Source organism: Nicotiana tomentosiformis, chromosome 6 (genome assembly GCF_000390325.3).
Source record: "Nicotiana tomentosiformis chromosome 6, ASM39032v3, whole genome shotgun sequence".
Taxonomy (NCBI): domain Eukaryota; kingdom Viridiplantae; phylum Streptophyta; class Magnoliopsida; order Solanales; family Solanaceae; genus Nicotiana; species Nicotiana tomentosiformis.
This window is the reverse complement of record NC_090817.1, coordinates 88,804,921-88,829,570: the sequence shown is the minus strand read 5'-3', so window position 1 is coordinate 88,829,570 and position 24,650 is coordinate 88,804,921. Positions and strand designations below refer to the sequence as shown.

The following is a 24,650-nucleotide window of genomic DNA, read 5'->3' as shown; positions in this document are numbered from 1 at the left end:
AAAGAGGGCTATCGGATGCGATTACCTACTAGAAGAATTAACTCAAATAGCCGGCAACCCAACCGCTTAAATTTAAAATATCTGGTAGAGATATAATATATAATTAATTTATGTATAATCGTGTATAATCAATATATATGACCAGAAAAGTTAAACAAGAATATGACCGGTTATTGTGTAAAGATTCCTACCTACTAATTGCACTCTTATCGGGCTGCCCAAAAAGCTTTTGGACATAAGGCTTGCCTTGTTGGACTATGAATTTTGTAGCCGTTATTGGCCTTAACCTTAGCCCAGTCTAATAATTCAAGCTCTGACTAGCTTCACATCGTATCGTACTGTCTCGTCTTCTACGTTTCAACGCCATAGATTTGACGGCAAATTTTCAACAGGTATTCTCACGCGCTGCCGCCGACCGCCAACCGCCATGTAGAGTTGTTTCTGCTTCATCTAATGGACGATACTGTTGAAGTTATACACCAAGTACACACTTGATTCTTCCCGCTGTCGGTTTCAATGGACTCCTCAAAATTATCAAATCCTCAATCTATGCGAGTCCTAATTCGACCTCCAAATCCACCTACCCACCCCCAAGTTCCACCCCCTCCTCCCCACCCACCTCCATCAGATGCAACACCCACCTCGTCCGCTCCACTCACCCCTCAAAACGGCGTCGTTGTGGTTGGTTTCATCGGGAAACGCCATGATGACGTGGCTTATTTGATGAACCGGATTATCGACTTTAATGTGTTTGGCTCGGGGGGTTTAGATAGGCCGGTTTTTGTTGAAAAACCGGAATTTGCTGTTACTGAAGACACGAAGAGTTGGTTTGAGTATAGGAATATAAGCTATTATCATGATGAGGAAAAGGGGATTTTGTACTTGCAATTCTCTTCAACTCGATGCCCTATGATGATGGAAGGCAAAAATATGGAGTCTAAATTGGGATTTGATTCAATTTTGGAAGACCACGAATTTGGTGATCTCCAAGCTATGCTCTTTATGTTCTCTGTAAGTTCTTTTTTTCTGATAAATTATTAATCAGTGCATGAAATTTATGTGGTCAAAGCGTTTTCTTTATTCCTTGTTATCTTAGATTTGTTATTATTGATAAGTGTTTTGGTTGTACATTAGAGAATAGAGATTAATGAAGCTTTTGAAATATGTGTAAGTAGAAAACAGGAATTAGAAACATGGGCACGCATTACTTAAAAAATGAGTTTTGCAATATTGTAAGGGTTCATTGTTATCTTTCTCAAATTAGCTGAGGTCGGGTGAATAAATCATCAATACCAAATTTCAAAGGAGGCAAAAACCCTAGATGATTTCTTCCCATCTATCCAAACCTTAGTTGACAAAGTTACCTGGTACCTATTGTTGGTGGGATATAGCAGACATCCCGTGGAATTAGTCGAGTTGCACGCAAGCTGGCCCGGACACCACGGTTATCAAAATAAAAAATCATCAATACCTATTCCATTACATATGGACCTGTTTCATTCATTTGGAAAAGAGGAAGCGATTAAAAAAGTAGGCACAAGATGAGGTTGTTTGTTCATTGCAGGAAGCGTTTAAGCACATATTTTTTTGATGTAGCTACTGGAAAAGTAGAGGTATTTGATTGATGTAGTTTAGGTTAGTCGTAGATGTTTATTTCATTAAACCAATTCAGTTATCTGATTTTTACTTGTTTTAGTTTACTCAGGAAAGCTTGCTTCTTGTTATTGGGCAAAATTTTGGTTTCGCAGTTGTATAGAAAAAGTATGTGTAGAAGAGTTTTGTATCATTTCCAACGAATCTTTTCTTTCTCATGCATCAATGAGCATTTACTGATTGTTGCTTAGTGTTCAGTTTGAGTTGCCATCTTCTTTACTGAAGGGTGAGAATTGAGTTTGAGACTTACAGTCCAGTTCTTCTTCTTACCATGTGCCTAAAGGTCTTTTCCAGATTTTGTTTATTAGTAGTGCTAATCATATTCTTATGTGTCAAGGAAGGGATCTACTAGTAAAGATCCTCCACCTCCAACCTTAAGGCTGGGGATTTTAGTCAGGTAGCAAAGTGGGAGGGAGGGTCACTGTTGGGCTCCTGGGTAGGGGCTTGGGAGGTGGAGTGAACCATATAAGCTTCTGTTTCATATTTCATACTTGACCTTGTTAATCATAGAGTGCTACTCAACCATGCTTAGCTATGCAGGTTTGTCATGTTGTTGTTTTTATTCAAGAAGGGTCACGCTTTGACACCCAGATGCTGAAGAAATTTCGCGTCTTGCAAGCAGCTAAACAAGCATTGACTCCATTTGTGAAGTCACGATCTCTGTCACCCTCTGGATCTGGCTCACCTTTTGCATCTCCATCACGTAGAGGTGCATCTGGAAGATCATCTAACAATCCTTCTCCTATCAAAAGCCGTGGCATTTTCAACCGAAATAATTCAGCAATTACTCTGATGTCAGGTTTAGGTTCATATACCTCTTTATTACCCGGGTTATGTACTCCAGTTACACTTTTTGCTTTTCTTGACGATTTTGCTGATGATTATCCTAGTTCTAGTTTTGAGGAGCCAGCTGATATTTCCTCAGCGAATCAATCATCTAGTGCTGCTACCTCGGCTCGGCCAAGCTTGGCTCCAAAAGGTTCTGGTTCTGTGGTTGTGCTTGCACGTCCTGTGAGCAAATCTGAAGGTGGGTTCAAGAAGAAATTGCAGTCTTCTCTGGAGGCACAGATTCGTTTCTCCATTAAAAAATGCCGGACACTGTCTGGTTCTGAAACTGGTCATACGGGTTCAAGAAGTGGTGGTGTGTCAAATTCTGCACCTCTGTTTTCCTTTGATGCATCAAAGGCTGTTGCACTTTTAGATATAACATCTAATAAGAGAGGTGAATCTCTTGAATTTGCCACCGGCCTTGTGGAAGATGTTCTGAACGGGAAAGCAACCTCAAATTCTCTTCTGCTTGAAAGTCATAGCCAGAGTGCAAATAGAGAAGACATACTTTCCGTCAAGGAGTTCATCTGCAGGCAGGCTGATATAGTAAGAGGAAGAGGGGGTGTGGTTTCCAGTACCAACAGTGGTCCAGCTTCTGGTGTTGGCATGGTTGCTGTTGCTGCAGCAGCAGCAGCTGCTTCTGCTGCTTCCGGAAAGACATTTACTTCTCCTGAACTTCCACATTTAGAGAAATGGTTATCTTCTAGTCAGCTTATTCTGCAAGCAATCCTTTCAGCAAAACATGCCATTGTGGATGGGACTGAAATTAGTAAGAGAAAGCTGCGACAAAGAAATTCCGTTTCACCACCTGTTGAAGGAAATGCCTCAAAAATTTCAGATCCACTTGAGATTGCAATGTCTTATTTGGAGAGTGGTATAGGGGTAAATACTAGGTTTTCTACTTTATGGTGCCAAAAGGCCCTTCCAGTAGCTAAGGCGACTTATCTAAATGAGTTGCCTCCGTGCTACCCAACTTCTCAACATAAGGCTCATTTGGAGAGGGCTCTGCATGCCTTCAATTCAATGGTAAAGGGACCTGCTGTACGGTTTTACTTGCAGAAACTGGAAGATGAGTGCACATCCATCTGGACTTCTGGCAGGCAACTATGTGATGCTGTTAGTCTCACGGGAAAACCATGCATGCACCAAAGGCATGATGTAGATACTGCTGGTTTATGTTCACGTGATGACATTAAGCCACATTCCAGTGGGCACGTCTTCCTCCATGCATGTGCATGTGGTCGTTCAAGACTCCTGCGACCAGATCCTTTTGATTTTGAAACAGCTAATGTTACTTTCAATCATTCGATGGATTGCGACAAGCTTCTTCCCACAATTCAGTTACCCCCAGGAAGTGATACAGGTGGGCCCATTCAGCCCCTGTCTTGGAGTTTAATTCGAGTTGGGAATGCAAGATACTACCAGCCATCTAAAGGTTTGATACAGAGTGGCTTCAGTTCTACCCAAAAGTTTCTTCTAAGGTGGACCATCCTTCTTGAGAAGCCAAAACGTGAAAATGGGCTACTATCAAGCAATTCACAGCAAGCAAATATGAATACGTTTAATAGCAATGCCAGGGATGGGCCTAACAAAGATGCAGGCATAGAGAATGCTGGTGCTTTGAGTGTACAAAATGGATATCAAATCCAAAAGAAGTCCTCTGCAGGAAATGTCAAAACGGATGATAAAGTAAATAATTTTGGTCAAGGAGTTTCCAACTTTAATATGAGAAAAGCTTTTTCTGAGGTGGTAGCTGGTTCAACTGCTGCAAATTCAGGATTTCCTCCCCTACAATCAAATAAACAAATTATGTCAAAGCCAGATAGGAGTATTAAGCAAAAAAGTGCGAGAGATGGGGAAAGAGAGAAGGTTAATGAGATTAGTGATGAACCAGTATCGGAAAAAGTTGCTGTAATTCCTGATATTCATGAAGTTAAGAATGATAGTATTACTTTTTCTAACGATGTCACTAAAGGTAATCAAATTTTCCAGATAGGTACACATTTGGATTCAATGAAGATCAATAGAATTGAGAAGATCAGACCAATTACCTCTTCTAAGCATGCAACAGTTTACATTGGATTTGAGCATGAGTGCCCCCGTGGGCACCGCTTTATATTAACTGCGGACCATCTCAACAAACTTGGTTCTCCTTATGTGTTGCCTGTAGAATCTGCCGTCTCTTCATCTTTGGAAAATATCGATCATAAGGGGGTAGGTCCCTCTAGAGGGGGTAAGAATGGTGGCCATGGCAAAGGCCGCCGACTGGCAAATGGAATCGTTCCTACTTCCTCTAGGAAGGTTCGGAATCTGGAAAAGTCAAATGAGGGGTTAGATGACGGAAATTCAAATATAGAAGGGCCAGCTCAACTTTCCAGGCATCCAGTACATGCTGCATCAGGGGAAGATCTTGCAACTGGTCTTCAATCTCTAAATCTCGATGACTCTGGCTATGCTACCTCCTTGTTAGATAGAAGTTTGCCCATATACATGAACTGCCCACATTGTATGGATTTGAAGGGTAAGAATGATCAAGCAGATGTGAGATTTGCAGGAACCATTTCACAGCTCCAGAGGATCTTTCTGGTGGGAGTCTTACTTCTGATATTGGTTATTTTCCTCAATTTTCCTGAATCTTTATGGCCTCCTAAAGAAGTATCCCTCTTTATGTGATTTTATTTCAATTGCTTATCTGATTCATTGTTTCTACTAATCAAATGAACAGGCTTAGGTGATATTGTTTCTTGTTTTTTTGTGTCTAAACCAATTATGAGTGGATTCTCCGTTAAGACACCTCACAATGTAAACATATATTTTCAGATGTCAGCTAATATGAATTGATCTCCTTTGTTGTGTCTCCATGTTCAAACCAACTTAAATTTAACAAAAAGTTTTCCTAACCTTTGTTTATTGCAGAGCTTGGTAAAAAAGAGCAATGATGCTACCAGTTCATTATAAAACTCAGAATCATAGAATTCAACTGCCAAGTAGTAAGATCGTGCAGGAGCACGAGAGAAGCAAAACTATTGAACCTCTCTATCAAAGTTATTCTGAAAAATTCTTATGCACACGAATAGGTTTTTTGTGTGTAATTGTATCTTCTAACCTCTAATGGGGAAGCTCTTGAAATTCACATTTCGTTACATTTTAGGCGAAGGTACTTTCCCAGTTTTGGAAAAGCATTTACTCATTTTCACCAATTTCATGGACATATCAGCAGTCTTATTCATGGCCAATGGGCTGCGTATGAGAAAGTTTTACAGAAAGATAGATATATTTGAGATCTTTTGGTCTTCTCTATTCAACCCAAGTCTGGTAAGCCAGGAGAGAATGACCTCTTTTTTTGAGAATTATCATGTACAGGTTGGAGACGGGAGAACTGCAGCTACAAGTTACTTGTTCTTCCGTTTTCTTGTTGGATATTTATTAATATTCTCTGTTTAGAGGATATATTTCATGTGAAATACAGTGAGTGTGACTGTGACATGTTAGCTAGTGCATCAAAACTGTTGGTAACTGAAGAAGTGGGTTACTTGTAAATAATAGATCTTAGAAATTGGTCCATCTTCTGCATTTCAACTTGTATGGTTCCTTTCCATATTTCTAAAAGTTTAAAAAATAAATGATTTTGATGGTTACACCTTTAAAACTGAACTGCAATTTTCTGTATGTTTCATGTCCTGTTGGTTCATATATGTATACATATATACATGAGAAATTCACTTTGTTTGCTAGTTGTAATGAGTATGCTCTTTGTCATGCAGGTTACACCTCACTTTCCTGTCATTTTAGCAGCAAACCCAGTCATACAGTTTGAGGTAACTTACGGGAACTTTTGGGTTTAATTTACCATTTCCAACATCGAACTAACTTATCCTTGTCCACCTAATTATATGAAGCCCTGATTGTTTTTGATTTCGGCATTTTGCATTACTCAATTAACCTTTGACATATGTATTTATGTATTTATGTGGGATGTACAATGTTTGGTACCATTTCCTTGACATATGTATTGTTACGCGGCGCCTTCCTGATGTTCTTTGGAAGGGCGACGTAAGGCTAAGCAACCGATGTCAGTGCGGTTGCTATGCGCCAACTGAGGTCCTCGCCGTACGCTAGACTAGATTGTCAGTGCCGTACGGGAAAACCAATGTCGTGTTCAATTGAGCAGCGGAAAATGAGCAACTGATGATGAAAGCTGATGATTGTATTGATGATGATGATGAAAGCTATTACAAGATGCTATGCGGTGTCGGGGGAGAGACACCAGTACAGAGAATTGTTTGAATGCTTGAATGTTTGAATGCTTTGGTCCCCCTTAATAATGCTTAAAAAAAATAAACCAAAGTTACATGAGTTGACCTAAGAAAGCTGTAAAATCACACTGAAAATGAATGAAGTAAAACTACTCTATAATTACAATGAAAAGGACTTAGTCTTCTAAAGAAGCAAGTCCGATGGCAGCAACTTTGTCTTGAGCAGCAGGGTCTGCGCGCGCATTGCTGTGGGCGCGCGCGACACTATTTGGATCTGCCAGCGGCTGGGCGCTGGTGCTTGGCATTGGGTCTGTGCGCGGGGCACAGTTTGGGTGTGCGGCGCTGATGGCAACATGATGATTTGGGCGCGCGGCATTGTCGGTGCGCGCGGCACTGATGGCATTGGCCAGCCGCTGGGCGCTGGCCTTGATTATCGGTGGGGCGACAGAGGCGCATGCTCGCTTGTCACTTGGCGCTGCCGAGACCACGGGGCCGACCGTGGCGCTAGGCGTTGGGAGGCTTGCCGGGACGCCACGGGGCGCGTCCAAGGGGTCATGGGTCGATGATGGAAAGCAGCCCATGACAGTATTTATGTGGGATGAAGTGTGGAATAAGAATATATGTATTAGTGATACTGGGTAAGAGCACCCAAAATGGCAAAAATTACCCTAAAAATATGGTGCCTTGTTTTAGTAAATAAAAGAAATCATGATAGTATTTTATAGTAAGAATTGTAATAGTTTAACTTGAAGTTTCTTTAGACAAACTTGAAGATTGATGTCACAATCTGTGTATAATGATTCATGTATTATTATTAACCGCATAACAATTCGTACATTATAAATCAGGCACAACTAGGCTGTGAACCAAATGATCTCTTACAGTAATCTTTTTGCTAGTCAATTACAGTAAGTTAATGATCTATAAAAATGACCCCTATTGACATGGGATTCAAGTGTAGCTTATCGATCAATTGGTTAAATTCGGAAATTGATAATGCAGAAGAGAAGTATTTGTTAGGTGACATAGAATCTTAATACTAATATTAAAGGTGAAAAATTAATTTATGCTGCATTCCGTGAAAGAACATCTGACCTCTGTTGTTTATCAAAAAGCATCTGACCTCTTTGTGAATCTGTAACTGCTATCCTGTTAGAGAACATGTTGCTTTACACTGGAATTACTTTACAGATAAAATAAACATGTATTACACTAATAGAACAATGGAAAACAGATTTTTCCAGAAAAATGAACTTGCCAGCAACAGGCTTTGCATTCTTCTTTTACGCTGCCAAAGAATGGAGTAAGCTTCCTGATTATTTCACAGATGGAATAGGTCGTTGAGATGCTTATCAGCAATGCTAGGATCTGGATCTCATTGTTGAATTATCTGACCACCTCATCTAAACTTAAACTTATTAATTATTTATATCTTTAACACGCTCCTCAAGCGCGGGCTTGATTCTCTTTCATGGGCCAGATATGTTGATATTTTTTCTGATAATAGGTAGTGGTGAGTCTCGAGTGCCAGGCCTCCGCTTGCTCTGATACTAATTGTGTGACACCTCATCTAAAAGCTTAAGTTGTTAGAGACAACACACTTTTATGACTTTATTATATCTTCAACAACTCAGCTAAATAGAGATTACAAGAAGGCTGAAAAGGTTTATAACTCCTCTTTTATTTCAATGTAGTTGCCATTGTTGGCTCACTAGATCCCATTCTCTCAATTGCTGAGTTTCTTTTCTATTTTAACTTTGTAGGAGTCATGTCTCCCTCCATCTGTGCCAGACCGTAAAAAGAAGTTGCAGTTCTGTCTTGGATGTCGAGTAATTTTACCTCCAGAGAGTTTTCTGTCACTTCGACTACCTTTTGTTTATGGTGTACAGCTGGAAAATGGAAACCTCCATCCTCTTATGCCTTTTGAACAGCAGCCTCAACTCACTGCCTGGATAACCAAAGGCACCACATTGCAGCTTGTATCCAAGGACAGCAATCATGAGGAACTATTTACATAGTCATATGGATGAACTCTAATCTAGATGGTGCTGAGTTAATTTTATTAAGCATTTTGAACTGTGCTTCCTGGACACAGTTCTCTGCCGTCAGGTAAGCATTTGATCTAGCATGTTCTTAAAATCAGAACCCTGTTTCAGGCTTTCAGCTTTGCTTTTATAGGATGACATTTAATGATTGCAGTCATAGAAGGACAAGGATGAAAAAAAAACATCTTTTGCAGCAGCTTTTAGAAATATTATAAGGAGGAGCGATGATACTGGGTTTCAGCTCTTTCATCCTTGGTTTATGTGATTTACATTTTTCAAATCTCTGTAAGGCTTACACTCCAGAGGCACAATAACAAAGACTTCATACTTGTTCTACAAAAAGAAAAGGTTTAAATGTTACTGAAAACACTAATACTGCGGAAGGTTATATACACATGTTCTTTTTGGTTGTGAATCTTTTTATTTATGCGACACTTATGTGTCAGTATTTCTTGTTGGATGTAAGTGAGGATTCAAATGCATATTCCTGCCTTGTACGTGCCCATACTCTCATAATCCCCATACATACTCTGGTTGGGGCGTAGTGGACTGGCTAATGGAAAATTTCCTAGTCCTCCGTTTCTGGACACACCACCTACATGAAGTTGTTTAAAGCTTTGCAACTATGCTAGACTTAGTATTTTCTTTTGTTTCTTTTTGTTGTTAGATGCATGCGGGATAAGTTATTTATTCGTTGTGATAGCTGAGAAATGCAATTGCCCAAGTACATGGGAAGAGAAGAGAAAGTTTCCTCCACTTAGGTGATGCTCTGCGGCTGATTGCTCTTATCTTTATCATGGAAATACCTGTGGAAGCTAATTCATATTACACCATATCGTGTCTTTTTTCTGCTTAGGTGGGTTTATTATGCTATCGCTCGGCAGACCTGGTGATGGCTGGTTCATCATCAGCGGCAGGCGCTTTGGAACTTTTTGGTATGCATTTCTTCATTCTTTAAAATTGTGCATCAAAGTAATGCAATATGAAATTCTAGGGACTTATAAGTTTCAGCTTGCGAATTATAGTTGGAGAATTGCTAGTTAGGGTTATGATGTTGCATTGATTTTTGTTAAGTGTTTAAATCATGGGATCAAGTATTTTGGACCGGAGTCTTGTGATAAGAAGACTCCTGCTAGGAAGTACCAAATTGTTTGGCTGTGTTTATCCCAAAATGGTCTGTATGCAACAATTCAACACATTGGCTTGAGATATAGTTTTGGGTTAAATAAGTAACAGTGTTGGACAAGACATTACTTATCAGAAAAAAGAAGTAATGTATTTACCCAACTGCATCTGTGAGATCAGATGTGCAAACTTATAGGTTAGTATATGAGTTGTGGGTAGATGTTTTCTTTTTTTGATTGGTAAAAGTATAATTTTATTGATGAAGCAGCACTAAGATTGTGCTGAATAGGTACAACAGCAAGAAGCATAATAATACATTCCCTTAATTTTGAAGAGCTAATAAAATATGTGGCTCTATCTGCGTCTTCACTAAATTCCTGTGTACACCAAAATGAAAGCAAAAGAATATATTAAACTTTTTATCTTGCTAATCGGCTCTTTCTTATTTTGAAAACATCTTAAATTCCTTTCTTTCAAACTCTCCCCCTTATACAAGCCGGTAGAGTTTGCCATATTTGAACGAATAACATTATGATATATACAATAATAGTTTAAACATGTATTGGATTGTAAACTGGATAAAGATTTGTTTCCAATAATACCCTTGGTTTGTTAATCTTTATCCAATTAACATTTAGTTTTGGTATCATGTGATTGAAATGATTATCATATTGCAATTAATTATCAATTTTTAGTTCTCATATTAAGAATACTATTGAGAGGGAAATTAAGTAAATATAGTAAAATATTATTTTCTGAGCAGTAAGATAAAAGTATATTTGCAAATCACCAATGTAGTATCGAAATATTTACAAGTACAACGACTTCACTCCTTTTATAATCAAAAGGAGGCAAGGGATAAATAAACATTGCATTCATATTTTAAGCATGAAAATTATATTTTAGAAAAAAATGAGAGAGAATAAGTAAAAGATGGTTGACTAAATAAGTATAGTTCTTCCATCCCGAAAAGAATAGTGGTATTCAAAGTTCTAGGGTCAACCCATCTAATTTTTAATGTAAATTTGGACATTCATTTCTTAAACTTTTTGAAATAACATTTACATATTTAGATTTTACACAAGTAATGCAGATCACAACCTTATATAGCTGAAAATATCTGATAAATGTTAACAAAATTGTAGTTGTAACAAGTATGTGAGTCCCGAATGTGGTGCCAACCAAATTGGATGGATGGAGTAGTATAAAGGATTTTTGTCATTTATATGCTCTCACGTAGGTATGGCTAATCCATGTGCTGTTATCTAATGTACCCTCCGTTTCAATTTATGTGACTAGGCATGGAGTTTAAGACAGAAAGAAAGACTTTTAAAACTTGTGGTATTAAATATGTCATAATATTTGTGTGGCTATAAGACTTTTGAAACTTGTGGTTAAACATGTCATAATATTTTTGTGGTTACAAAAGCTAAGGGTAAAATGTGGAAGTTTAAGTTAATTATTTCCAAATTTAGAAAGAGGTCATTATTTTTGGAACATATTAAAAAGGAAGTAGAGCCACTTAAACTGGAATGAGGGGAGCAAATGTTTTAGAAAACTGTGGTCAATGAAACAAATTGGGATGGATGTAGTAGTAATATAAAGGACTTTTCTTGTAATTTACATGCCGGATAATTAATAATGTGACTAAGCATAACAACCAATCAGCACATGATTAATGCTTAATTAAATACTGGTGTTATTTCCAGGAATTCAATTTGCAAAACTCACGCCAACTCTGGCAAGTCCTTTGGGCAAATCCATCTCAACTGTGATTCTGGGTTTAAATGGGCAAAGGTCTAAGAAAGATCAGGTGCATTTTTCTCGATAGGAATGAAGCTGTGGTCTTGTCAACACTGAATTCAATATGCTTAAAAGTGAACAAAATACCTCCATTAATCATTCTTAAACAGATCCCAGCACCTCTAGTGAGCAATCTGACCTGATCTAAGAGCAAAAATCATCCACAAGGCCCTTTATTTGGCCGGGTGCATTCTCTTAAGAACTTTGTTTATTTGATAAATTCCTCTTTACAACTTTGCGCTGCAAGTTTACAAGTCTTCCATTTTCTGAAGTATCGCATAGTTTTAGTCTCTGGATATCTTCTTGAATCCCTCCTAAAATAGAAACCTTCCAAGGTGTGGAACCGCGCATTAGAAATGCACTCTGAACTCACTTTCCAAGTAATGGACAAATTGATAATAATAACATTACATAAATGAAGAAATATTTTAGGTTTCTTCTTGTGTAGGTATGTTCTGCAATAGCTGTGTCGGCATTACCCGTCAGAAATTAAGGACCTCTATTATGGCAACTTGCAAAAGAAAATATATTTGCTGTCACTTGGTTAGCAATGGAAGCGTAATTTGTTAATGGTTCTTGCTAACATACTACACATTTTCTAATATATTAAAATGTCCCTTATAAACAATGTGTTAATGTTAGGGGCTCTTTTGTCATTTTACCAAAAATCAATGTCCAATTCTCATTCCCTCTCTCTTTCAGTTGTCCTCCTTTCTTTTCATTCTCTCAGATTATTACCTTTTTTTTTTACTCCCAAATTCAACTTAACCAAAGCTCTTTTCATTGCTAGTTGTTGCTTTCTCAACAGGTCTCAACCATTAAAGTTTTCAGAATCCCACTCCCAAAGAATAAATATATTGAGACATAGAAAAACAAATTACACCCATATCAATTAGAACTCAAATTGAGACAGTCATCTTCACCCTCCGACGACTTTGTTGTTTATGTTCTTATCTATGCTCTTATTTGGATTTTCTGGAAAAAGAAATGAAATAAGCCATGAACGTGGCTTATCCACCAAAAAGATCTTCTTAATTCATCACTTACAACTTCATTTTTCCGTCTCAGAAAACGCTAATGACGGGATGAGTTCATCTTAAGAACATAATTTACAGTAGAAGGCGTTTAATTAAGAGAACGGGTGGAAATTCATAAAGAATTCACAGTGAAACAAACTTGGAGTTCTTCTCTATCGGGCACTAGGTGGGGCGGGGGAGGAAAAGGCTAGATCAGAAAAGACAGAAAACCCATTTTTTTCGTGTGCTGCTAATTTGCTATTAGGGACATTTTAGGAAATTAGAAAATGGGTATCATGCTAACATACTACCTTCATGTAGTAATGTTAGCAAAACCCTTTGTTAATAGGGTAAGTCATATAATTGGCAGTGGTATGCGGAAGTAAATTTAGACAATTCTAAAGTTAACTACTAAACTAAGATGCTAATCATCGTGCCGGTTGTTGTGGTTTGCTTTTTTCAGCTTTATGGGGAATGTGATACTGTAGTTGACTCTGTACTTGCCTTCGACATTGTAAAAGCCTTCTTTCTTTACCGTGCATACTTTAAAGTTAAACCCACTATCCTATATATTAAGTAGGAAATCGGTAATAATTAGTAATGTTCTCCTTTTAATTTCTTTTGCAGTTGAAATACCGGGATCATCGTAGTGGCATCCAATGATCTTGGGATTTTGCTTTGGGTTCAGCTATAGTAAGCAAGGGGAAGGAGTACAGAACCCTTCTTGGAATTATTTGAAGAATGGATCTCTAACAAGTAGAGATCTTTGTATCCTTGAAAGCCCTACCGCTGTTTTAAGCGATAGTAATGGTATGAGGTGCATTTATAGATACCTGAGTAACTGCTGGAGCTAATTTTAACAACTAGAAGGTGTTGCACTTGTGCATTAAGATTCAGAGATTGTGACCCACTAGTAAAGAGCTAGTTCTCAGGTTGTTTTGATAACATTATAAATTGAACAATGCTGTTATGCCTTCTGATTGTAATATGTAGAGGCATGTTACCAGCTGGAAACTTATAACAGTCGTGCATAGCGTATAATCAAATTGTTTTACAAAGTGATAATGCTGCAACTGGAATTATTGCTTGCACAGTAAATTTTGACTTGGATATGTGCGCTCAGGAGAAAAAAAAAGTGAGTTTTTAAGTTATACCAACTTAATGAATAAATGGCATGTGCTTTTACAGTTATCACTTTAACTTTAGTTAAAGCATATACATGTCATCTTAATAATTGTAACTTATGTAATTTGGTGTAAAAATTGAGTGGGTTAGTGTTTACGCAGTACAAAATGTAGTTCAACTGAACCTAACATGCCATGTGAGGAATGGGTACCAATAGCTATCTGCCATTCCCATTTTTATGGCTGTCACCAATAGCAATAGTAATCAGCCAGGCTGCCCTTATACTCTACTTTCCATTAATATTGGATCATGTAGGGTATGCCCTGTCCCAATAATAAAGGTCTGATTTCCATAACTTTTCTCTGTTTAAAAAGAAAATTTAGGTGGGTCGTGGGAAGAGAAGGAAGAAGAGAGGAGGATAATAATGAAAATTCGAACCCTACATTTCAATGACAGAGTGGAATTGGCCCTAAATCGGAACTCTTATATGATACTATATTTTGCATGACTTGTCCACTTCTTTGGGACATTATGTATTTTTCCTTCGTTAACTCGTTAAGAGTTATTTCGAGTAGTATGGGTTGTTCACTTTTCATTTAAGTAAGTTTCGGCTTTTTGATGAATTGAAGTATGCCTTGTTCAATTGCCAAATCATTTAAGGGATGATTATGCGTGCATGAACCTTTACAAGCAATTTTCTTTTTAACATTTTCGACAATTAAGAATTAAAAAAAATCATAAAATGATCATCAAGAGATCTGGAAGGATGGATAAGATCTCTCCATCCTTTATCCAAAGATCTCAAATTCGAGTTCCAGAAATAGAGAAATCCCAGACTCTTTCACCTTTAATAGGTCTTACGCGGTACAAATCTGAATTTATTCACTAAATATCGGATACCAAATAAATAAATAAAAACAGTAAAGTTTTGGGGAAAGTTGTTTTGTGTCCATAAAGTGTTCTTTACGATATACTTGTCAGCTGATGCATTACTTATCGTTGTCTTAGGGGAGGGCCTCTACGTCTATGTTCCACCGTACGTACAAGAGGAATCGATGATTGGCGGAGACTAGTTACGTACCTACTAGCAAAGATATAACAGTATGTTGGTTTAGGAGCTTTTTCTACAGTATATGTAGATTCGGCTTTTTGTGTAACAAAACTTTCGACATAAATTATATATCCAAAAAGTTTCGCTCTAAGTTATTTCACACACTATGGAGAACCGTGGTTATATATTCATTTGTACTCTTCAATTGTTATCAATAAATGAACGCACCTGCTGTTCCAAATTGGAATTGTTTTTCCTTTTCGAAAAAAGAAAACGAATTCAGGGGCTTTGGGTTATTGGCTTTAAAAAGGAAAGTAGGTTCTTTGGATTTCTCGTGCCCCATCTTCTCGAAATCACAAAACTAATCCAAATAACGACATTTCTGAAAATTATTTTAAAAATCTTAACCAACAGCAAATCCGAACGCCGCCATACTTCTTGGGAGGAATTCTCTGGAGAATTATTTGCTTTTCCAAAGAGCATATCCTCTAAAATTTACTTGTTACTACCACGGCCAACTGAGATGGAATCTTTTCATCAAGTCACTAATCAATTATTTTGTTTAATTTTGAGAGATGACGTAAACATTTTATAATCTAGAAATTATTCTTTATAAAACTAAATTTATTTACGACAAAATACATAGTTTACCCACCGACCTTGCAGCGAAATTCCTTGTACACACCTCTCGTTCACGGAAATTTTTTTAGACGCTCAACCTTTCAGAAGTGTGTCTAAGACACACCACTTTTGTGTTTGACCCATTTTTCAAATAACGTGAAAGTCACGCCCTAATAGGGTCATGACACGTGTCATTGACCTTAAAAAGGAAAAAAATATTAGAAATTACAATTAAAACTCATCTTCTTCCTCTTTCCATTTTCTATCTTAAGCACCATTGTTGCTGCCACTAGGGGTGTTCTTTTGTATACCCCTAGCTGCCACCATAGTTGTTTGTGAGAAAGTTTCTAACAACACTAAAATTCAACCACACTATCTAAACAACTAGCCGAAAATAATCGAGTAACAAATTGAGTTCAACAACCCAATAATCAACAAGACCCAATTGAATTTACAAGATTTTTTCGATACCCCAACAAGGGTGGATTCTAGATTTTTTTACCAAACTTTCAATACTATTGTTAAAGCTTTTAAATCTATTACAAATAAATAATTTTCACAATATTTAGACAATAAACTAACAAAAATCGCTCAATTTTAGATCTAAAATTTTATGTTCTTAAAAAAATTCTATTTGGGGAAGAAGATGGGAGAGGGTGGTCTAACAAAGAAGACCATAGAGAGGGGAGGGGTTCCTGTGGGGAAGGGAGACAAAAAATGGGATTTTTACGGGCTTCACGTACTTTTTTGTGTGTGTAAATACGCAAGTGCTATCTGGTCAAAAGTAGTAAAATGTTGAATGTGTAAAAGATTTCCCGTGAAGAAGAGGTGTGTAACAAAAATTTCGCTACAATGTTGATGGGTAAACTACGAATTCGACCTTTACAAATCTATAAGTTACATTAAAGCAATTGACTAATACTAAGTATACAACTTAAATTAAGGTGTGTCATTCGATCAACTTCGCAGAAAATAAAAGAAGAATTAACTTAAATAGACGTTTACCTAAGCATTTAAACTTAAATTCATCGGTGGATGTATAATATGTATATAATTATATATAATCAATAAATAATTTATATATATTGACTAAAAAAAGTAAACAGTAAATTCGATTGAATTTGACCGGCTATATAATAGAGCTAGTGAACAAATCTTATTTTATATATTAGCGTAAAATATTATAGTCTTACTAACAAGCTCAATTCACTCAAATCGTGACAACAGGTTGACGCCATCTAAATAATGGATGTTTTTTTAAAAATCACAGCTTAGTTTCAAAGAGATTAATTGTTATTATATATCTCAATAAAGGAACAATAATGATGTATTCTTTATCTTCCTACAGCGAAAAATAATGACCACGTTTTTCAGATTCATAATTTCTTAGGCTAACAGAATAGGTCGGCACACATTTATACGAAATTCCTCGTCAAACTTTTATTTAAATATCAAACCCCACAGTGGAGCCATTGCCTTCATTAATACATCAAAAGATATCATATCTCTACTTTTTTTGTCATTTCTTTCTATTAATTTGAATTTTCTTAAAATTAACTTCCAGCCGATGCTGCTCCCTCTTTTCTTAATTTCTTTTCAATTTATATTTAGAAGTTCTAATGTAATCATTTACAGTTATACACGTGTCTCAAAAGCGTCAGCTAAAAACTTAGGAATTTGACGATTATTCCATCACAAAAGTTAGTGAGCAATAATTGCCATTTAAAAAAAAATTAATTATTTAATGACAGAATTAAAATAAGAAAGAAAGATTAAGAACCCTAGTTCCAGATCATTCCATGGTGCATGATTGCCTCCGACCGAAAGCAATAACAAGGGGGACACTCCCACTCTTTTATGTCATTATCAAACAGAACCCTATGACGTGGCTACTTATCGTCTTGTCCACGTGTCATAACCACAGCAAATTGGAGGTGAATTCTTAGCTGTCAAATGCAGGCCTCTCGACCTCTACAGGACCACTCGCCCACAATTTTCATTTGAATTTGAATCTTATTAATATATGGTCCAAATAGTAACCGGCTACCTGCTATGGCCGGTTCCTAACACCCCATGCAATTTACCAATTTCCCAATATAAATCCATGCAAACTTTCCCTATTTTCATCACTCCCTTTGCCTTTAGTGACTTTGTAACACTAGAAAATTTCTCTATCTCCAGATCCTGTTTTTCCGGCCATGCCGATCCACCAAATTGCTGTTGGAAGCCATGAGGAACTCCGCCAACCAGGGACGCTCAAAGCGGCCTTGGCGGAGTTCATCTGTACCCTGATCTTCGTGTTCGCAGGTCAGGGTTCCGGCATGGCTTTCAACAAGCTATCAGTTGACGGTACCGCTACTCCCTCCGGCCTAATCTCTGCCTCTATAGCGCATGCCTTCGGGCTGTTCGTGGCTGTCTCCGTCGGTGCTAACATCTCCGGCGGCCACGTTAATCCCGCCGTTACCTTCGGTGCTTTCGTTGGTGGAAACATCACTTTGTTCCGTGGGATTCTCTACATTATTGCACAGTTGCTTGGATCCACTGTTGCTTGCTTCCTCCTTGAATTTGCCACCGGTGGCATGGTAAGCATATATTTCTCCGGTCCACTATAATGATTTGTTAGTCTTTTTTGTGGTGCATAATATTTAATTTTTTAAAATATCAAAGAAAGAATTAAATTTTTTTATTCAAAGTTACCCTTTGAGTAAAGAGATTAGGAATATTTATTGTATTTTTAATGAATAAATTAAGATTAATATGGTTAATTATATTATTAATTAATATTAAAAGATGGAATCTTTAATATGTATGAAAGTAACGAAAAATCGCTTAAGTGGATCGGAGGGAGTATAACAAACTTAATTTGTTGACTAATTAGCCTGTATTTAATTTTATTACGCTATAGCCTTTATGACATGATGGTAACTGTTCTAACTTCCTATTCTATCGCTTTAGTAGTAGGCGTCTTAATCTTTGACTTTTTTACATTTAGCTTTTTTCTTATAAAAAAAGAAAAAAGGGAGGAAAAAAAAAAATAAGTTAACTCGTAGTCTTATACCTAACTTTTACAATTTTGAGCTATAAAGGCAGATTATAGTCATTTACCTTTTGAAGTATCTGGGATGCAATAAATAATTATTTATTCAATTTCTTCTCTTGAGTGGATAATGAATATATGGTGGGTGTATGAGAGAGAAATCACGAGCTTTTGCAACTCTTCTGGAAGTTCTTATAGTTTTTCCTTTCTGATAAGTAGTAAAGGGAAAATGGTACAGACTTTTTTGTTTTCAGCCATGAGGAAATGTTATGCCCTTTTTGAAAATTATCCTGAATTACTATATGGAGTACTTCATTTTTACCATGAAATATATGAGGACATGGAAATTTTTGCCTAGTTTCTAAACCAAAAATTACAAAATATATACTAGCTAGGTATGTGGTCTGCTGACTCTATAATAGACAGTATTAGGAGATTTTTTCTTGATTTTTAGGAAATTTCCATTACCACGAGGTTCATTAGCCATTAAATATCAAATCTTATGTCACTCCCTTGTTAATTTGACCCATGAAAGCGAAGATGGCGAGTGAAAGTTGAATGTATGCTCTAAGGTCATTTATGATAATTTTTATACCATAGAAATTATCGTTTATTATTATTATTATTGATAAAAGTTGAACTATTGGCTGGTGTCAATATATGTCATTATCGTTGAGATGGTTCATATAATTGTTTGTTGTGTGAGTGTGACATCTCTGATTAGAGCGTAAAAAATGCTTATTTAGGACAATAATAGTGCCATCAAGGGTTTTTACATATTTTATAAAACATAAATTTGGAACTCACGGATTAGCTAGAAATCTTTTTATATCTCGTTTGAGAGCGACATATTTTGTCTTCCCATTATGTAAGATAGTGATATGATGGTAATTATATCTAAAGCAATATAATACACATTTATTCAATATTTATGAGAGCCAATTTAGTACCTAACAATATTCATCCGTTAGGTGGCATTATTACTTTCTTCTACTTAATAGTGAAAGAATATTCCAATCATATTCCTTTATTACACTGTCAGAGTAAAAAAGATTTGCATTATATTAACGTGTTATAACAAATGTTCATGTTTATAGATTATAACTTGTTCATATAGGTAACTTAATCCGATGGTATAAATATTCTGTATACAAAACTTAAAATCCTTTTTAATTTTCATTAATTCTGAGAGTGAATACTAACAATTGTGATGGTTAAAAAATAATACAGAGCACAGGAGCATTTGCATTGTCAGCTGGTGTATCAGTATGGAATGCTTTTGTCTTTGAAATAGTGATGACTTTTGGACTTGTTTACACCGTGTATGCCACTGCTATTGACCCAAAGAAGGGAGACTTGGGAGTAATTGCACCAATTGCCATTGGTTTTATTGTTGGTGCCAACATTTTAGCTGGTGGGGCCTTTACTGGAGCTTCAATGAATCCTGCTGTTTCATTTGGACCAGCTTTGGTTAGCTGGACCTGGACCCACCAATGGGTCTACTGGGCTGGGCCCCTTGTTGGTGGTGGGATTGCTGGTGTTGTTTATGAACTCATCTTCATCAACCACTCCCATGAGCCACTCCCAAGTGGAGATTTTTAAGATATTCAAATTTCAACCTCTGTTGCTTTGATTTTCTCTTTGGAGTTTTCCTTGTTGTGTCTATGTTTATTGGACGCCGTTGAATTGTACTGTGTATTCAGACGGCTTTTATTATTTACTATATTAGCCTTCTTTAATTTCCTTGTGGTAAATAAGGTATTTTAGATTTTCAAAAATATTGCATTCATTTTATTCCCTTCATTATTTAGCGTTTTAGTTAGGGAAATAATTTTGGAATCAAGAAAAAATAAATAGCTCCTTAATTAATAATCCAATGGCCTGCTGTTCAAACTGGTATTTAGGTTTTCACAAGGGAATCCTGGTTTTTTCCGGGTAAGTGCACTACATTATCATTTTCACAACTAACTTTTTCATATATATCAACCTTTTGAATTATCAGATTCATGGTAATAATTAATAAAGCTCAGCCTCTAAACATAGCTTTTATTTGAGAATTTGTTTTCCTACTCAAAAAGCGAAGACACAGTTTGTCATTTTTTACACCTGCTACAACCCGTTAGTTAGGAGTGAGGTATTAAAAAAATGGCAATGATCAGTATAAAGTGGTTTTATAGGATCCATTTGTTAGCAAATATATATAAGGGGTCCTTCTTAAATTGCTTTTTGTACGTACATTAATCAATCGTATAACTTAAACGCTATATATTTTAGGTCACCATGTTTATTTGATCATTGAATACTCTTGTCAGTTGTCACGAAAGTAACATTGACCATTTTGAGGAATTATTGCGCAAAGAGAACCCTCAAACAGACATACTCTAGTACAATTATCACTACAATTGTAACACATTGGTCTTATCATGTTTCCTCAATCATTGTCCATGCCATCATTTAATTAATCATTTGTTATCATGAAACAAAGTTCCACTAACTTATAAATTACGTAAACTATATTTTGTAACTGGAGTATATTAGTATCATCAAGGTAATTAATTATCCTGAAGTTATGTCATGCAAGAAGCATTTCAATAAGAAATAGGAGTAATAAATATTCATTGCACTAGGTTTCATCTATGATTTATAATGAATTGCTGTGGCATCTCAGATTAGGAAATGCAAGGAAATACATTCAGGCAACACTTAACAGCTGCGATAGTACAAATTATTTGTCTTTTTAGGTTTTTTGTCACTCTACATGTGACATTTTCTTCTTTACAGGTACACCTTTCTGGACATTTACCAACAGCCACATATATATTGAGATATATTTTGAAAAGCTACTTTGTCTTTTATCCCATATTTCCTTTCAATTGGGACTCTATTTCCCTACACTTCTTTTTCTTCTTTTCCCTCTCTCTATTTGTTTTCCTTTCTAAGCATGGTATATTTTTGTCTTTATTGTTGTACTTCTTTTCCCCTGGGCGTGAAATGAGGAAAAAGAAAAGAAAATAAAAGAGAATTACCTTTAAAGTGGCGACTTCTTCAAAAGCAAATTGAAGAATAGATTTTTAAAAAAACTGTAAAAAGTTTCTCAAAGTAGAAGTCTTGAGCTTTCGAAAAAATTTAGGATCTTTTTTGGTGAAATACATATAGTTGAAATGCAAGTTCTGCAAAAATTCAAACCGCAATTTTTTTTTTTTTTTTTTGAAGGAAACATCACCATTGGAAAGGACAATCGTATAGAACAAAACAAATTTACGACTCCAATTTTGTTCAAATATCCACGTCGGAATCTTCATGTAAAATGGCGCTCAAATTAGTGGCGGATTCTGTACACGGTCGAAATAGATTTCGACCTTTCTACGTTCGATCGAGTTCGAGTATTAAGAAGTCGGAATGAGATTTTGGGAGTGAGATTTGAAGTCGGTACTAACGAACCTCGAGCCCGAAGGTCGCTCGAGGAGGCGGCTCGATAATCCTATCGAGCCTGTGACTGAATCGATCCGCTAGGCACTGCTTCGAGGTCGGAAATGCGCGACGCCCATCTCAAAGGTCGAACTCGATGCAAGACCGAAGGGCCCGACCCGGTAACGAGTTCGAGCTAGTATCGAGCTCACAGACAAGAGCCGTTGCAACCACACCAAGAGAGAGAATCTTGGCGGGAATCAAGGAAGAGATAAGTCATCATGGGTCTTCCACTACATATTTTACTTTATTGTATTTTGGTAATGACACTCTTCTATAAAAGGGGAATACTTGTAAGCTAGAGGAGGGAGAGAGAGAGAAAAAAAAGATCACTTCTTATATTGATAGTTATTCTCTTGTGCTTGTTTTATTTATTCATTCTTTTTGCTTATTATTTTCGTTATTACATTCAACAATATACATATTTCCATTTCTCTACGCGATTTATATCAAATTGTATCGCATATCCTTAGAACTATCCACAAATCTAACGTTATCCGATTTTTTCGGTAAACAGTTTGGCGCCCACCGTGGGGCAAAGGGTAACAGTGATCGTTTGATATAAACCTAAAGTACACGCCAGTTTGCAACTTCAAATCAGCAATGGCTTCACCTATCGACCACGAAGCCGGCCTTCAAGATGAAACCAATAACTTGGCACCCGGGGCCGGAAGGCCGCTCGATGAAGGAGCTGAGGCTCGAATCGAAGCACCCGAAATTCGAGCCGAAGTATCATTGGATGTCAATTCATAAATAGCTCTAGAGGCGAATCAGCGTTCCGAACCGGAAAGAATCATTCAGGGCGGTACTCGATCCGTAGTTCGAGAAACCCATAACGTGGAGGAGATCGGAGTCAGCTTACGGATGATCTTCGAGATGCTACAAGCCCAGCAAATAGCGATAGCTCACTTGCAGAGCCAAACTCAGGTACAAAGTAGGCCGGAGCCCAATCCGCTTCGAGAAGTCACCCACATAACGGAACCAGCCATAGAGAAGCCAAATGAGCAAGAATCGGGGACTACTCCCGAAATTACTAAATTGCTCGAGGAACTCACAAAACGAGTCGAAGCCAACGATAAAAAATTAGAAACATATAATTTCAGGGTAGACCAGATCCCGGGGGCTCTACCAATGATAAATGGGCAAGATTCGAAAAAATTCATTCAAAAGCCTTTTCCCTCGAGTGCACCCCCAAAACCAATCCCCAAAAAATTTCGTATGCCCGAAATATCCAAATATAACGGAACGACCGACCCCAACGAGCACATCATTTCTTACACGTGTGCCATCAAGGGCAATGATTTGGAAGATGATGAGATCGAATCTGTATTATTAAAAGAATTCGGTGAAACTCTGTCTAAAGGGGCAATGATATGGTATCATAATTTACCATCTAACTCTATTGATTCTTTTTCTATGCTTGCAGATTGCTTCGTAAAAGCTCATGCCGGAGCCATAAAGGTCGAAAATAGAAAGTCGGACCTGCAAAAGGATAACGAGATGCTAGGAGAATTCGTAGCTCGTTTTCAAATGGAACGAATAGATCTGCCACCAGTCACAGATGATTGGGTTCTTCAAGATTTCACTCAAGGTCTAAATGAGCGGAGCTCGAGGGCTTCGCTGCGGCCGAAGCAAAATCTGATCGAGTACCCAGCTATTACTTGGACCGATGTGCACAATCGATATCAATCCAAAATAAGAATCGAAGATGACTAGTTGACTTCCAGGACCATTACGAAAAAGCAAAAGTCGATAAGAGATCGATACCAGCCATATAGCGGAAACGATACTACTGCTGAGTATCCGAGGCCTCTTTAAAATCAACCTCGTACACACGGGGGCTTTATCATTGAACGCATCTGTGATGATTATCAAGTTCGATGCAAAGGAAGTTACTTCGTCATTTCATGACAAACAGTGTCTCAACGGGAAATGTTGTAAGGGCCAAACCGTCAAAACGAACCATGCTTATATAGTTGGCCCGAGCCCTGACGCAAAACATGAACCAATGTGTGATGACATGCAAAGAAAGCTCTCTTCTTTACCGATATTCTATGTTCAAGATTTATTATGCAAACAGGATCGAGTCCGAATCATTCGCTCGACTGCCAAGCCTACGGGCTACCTTTATTTCGAGTTCGAGCAATCACTTACTCGACCATTAAGCCTACGGGCTACTTTGACTATTACGCCTACGGGCTACATTGCATCGAGTTCGAATCATTCGCTCGACTGCCAAGCCTACGGGCTACCTTTATTTCGAGTTCGAGTAATCACCCACTCGACCATTAAGCCTACGGGCTACTTTGACTATTACGCCTACGAGCTACATTGCATCGAGTTCGAATCATTCGCTCGACTGCTAAGCCTATGGGCTACCTTTATTTCGAGTTCGAGCAATCACTCACTCAACCATTAAGCATATGGGCTACTGTGACTATTATGCCTACGGGCTACATTGCATCGAGTTCGAATCATTCGCTCGGCTGCCAAGCCTATGTGCTACCTTTATTTCGAGTTCGAGAAATCACTCACTCAACCATTAAGACTACGGGCTACTTTGACTATTACGCCTACGGGCTACATTGCATCGAGTTCGAATCATTCGCTCGACTGCCAAGC

General features: G+C 37.4%; 2 protein-coding genes across 6 annotated transcripts; both read left to right on the top strand.

Moving 5' to 3' along the window:
• Positions 1-270: 270 nt before the first annotated feature.
• LOC104106622 (uncharacterized) lies at positions 271-13,537 on the top strand. 5 transcript variants are annotated; one of them, XM_070177549.1, is made up of 8 exons: positions 272-1,011; positions 2,194-5,067; positions 6,246-6,299; positions 8,501-8,846; positions 9,450-9,543; positions 9,639-9,717; positions 11,617-11,720; positions 13,354-13,537. In XM_070177549.1, exons 1-4 carry the CDS (start codon positions 517-519, stop codon positions 8,753-8,755), a joined length of 3,678 nt encoding a protein of 1,225 aa, XP_070033650.1. In that variant the 5' UTR covers positions 272-516; the 3' UTR covers positions 8,756-8,846; positions 9,450-9,543; positions 9,639-9,717; positions 11,617-11,720; positions 13,354-13,537. The 5 variants fall into 5 exon arrangements, with proteins under 5 accessions (XP_070033652.1, XP_070033650.1, XP_070033649.1 ...); XM_070177548.1 differs by lacking the exon at positions 11,617-11,720; XM_009615204.4 differs by lacking the exon at positions 11,617-11,720 and having other exon boundaries at positions 879-1,011; positions 2,186-5,067.
• Positions 13,538-17,525: 3,988 nt separating this feature from the next.
• Positions 17,526-20,338, top strand: LOC104106621 (probable aquaporin TIP1-1). Its single transcript, XM_009615198.4, has 2 exons — positions 17,526-18,105; positions 19,791-20,338. Exons 1-2 carry the CDS (start codon positions 17,722-17,724, stop codon positions 20,160-20,162), a joined length of 756 nt encoding a protein of 251 aa, XP_009613493.1. The 5' UTR covers positions 17,526-17,721; the 3' UTR covers positions 20,163-20,338.
• Positions 20,339-24,650: the final 4,312 nt, after the last annotated feature.

Bases quoted from the DNA above. Each gene is read 5' to 3' on its own strand.
- LOC104106622 (XM_070177548.1), top strand. From the start codon at position 517: ATGGACTCCTCAAAATTATCAAATCCTCAATCTATGCGAGTCCTAATT. The intron at 1,012-2,193 runs GTAAGTTCTTTT...TTAGCTATGCAG, and splicing joins CTATGCTCTTTATGTTCTCT to GTTTGTCATGTTGTTGTTTT. The intron at 5,068-6,245 runs GTGGGAGTCTTA...TTTGTCATGCAG, and splicing joins AGCTCCAGAGGATCTTTCTG to GTTACACCTCACTTTCCTGT.
- LOC104106621 (XM_009615198.4), top strand. From the start codon at position 17,722: ATGCCGATCCACCAAATTGCTGTTGGAAGCCATGAGGAACTCCGCCAA. The intron at 18,106-19,790 runs GTAAGCATATAT...AAAATAATACAG, and splicing joins AATTTGCCACCGGTGGCATG to AGCACAGGAGCATTTGCATT.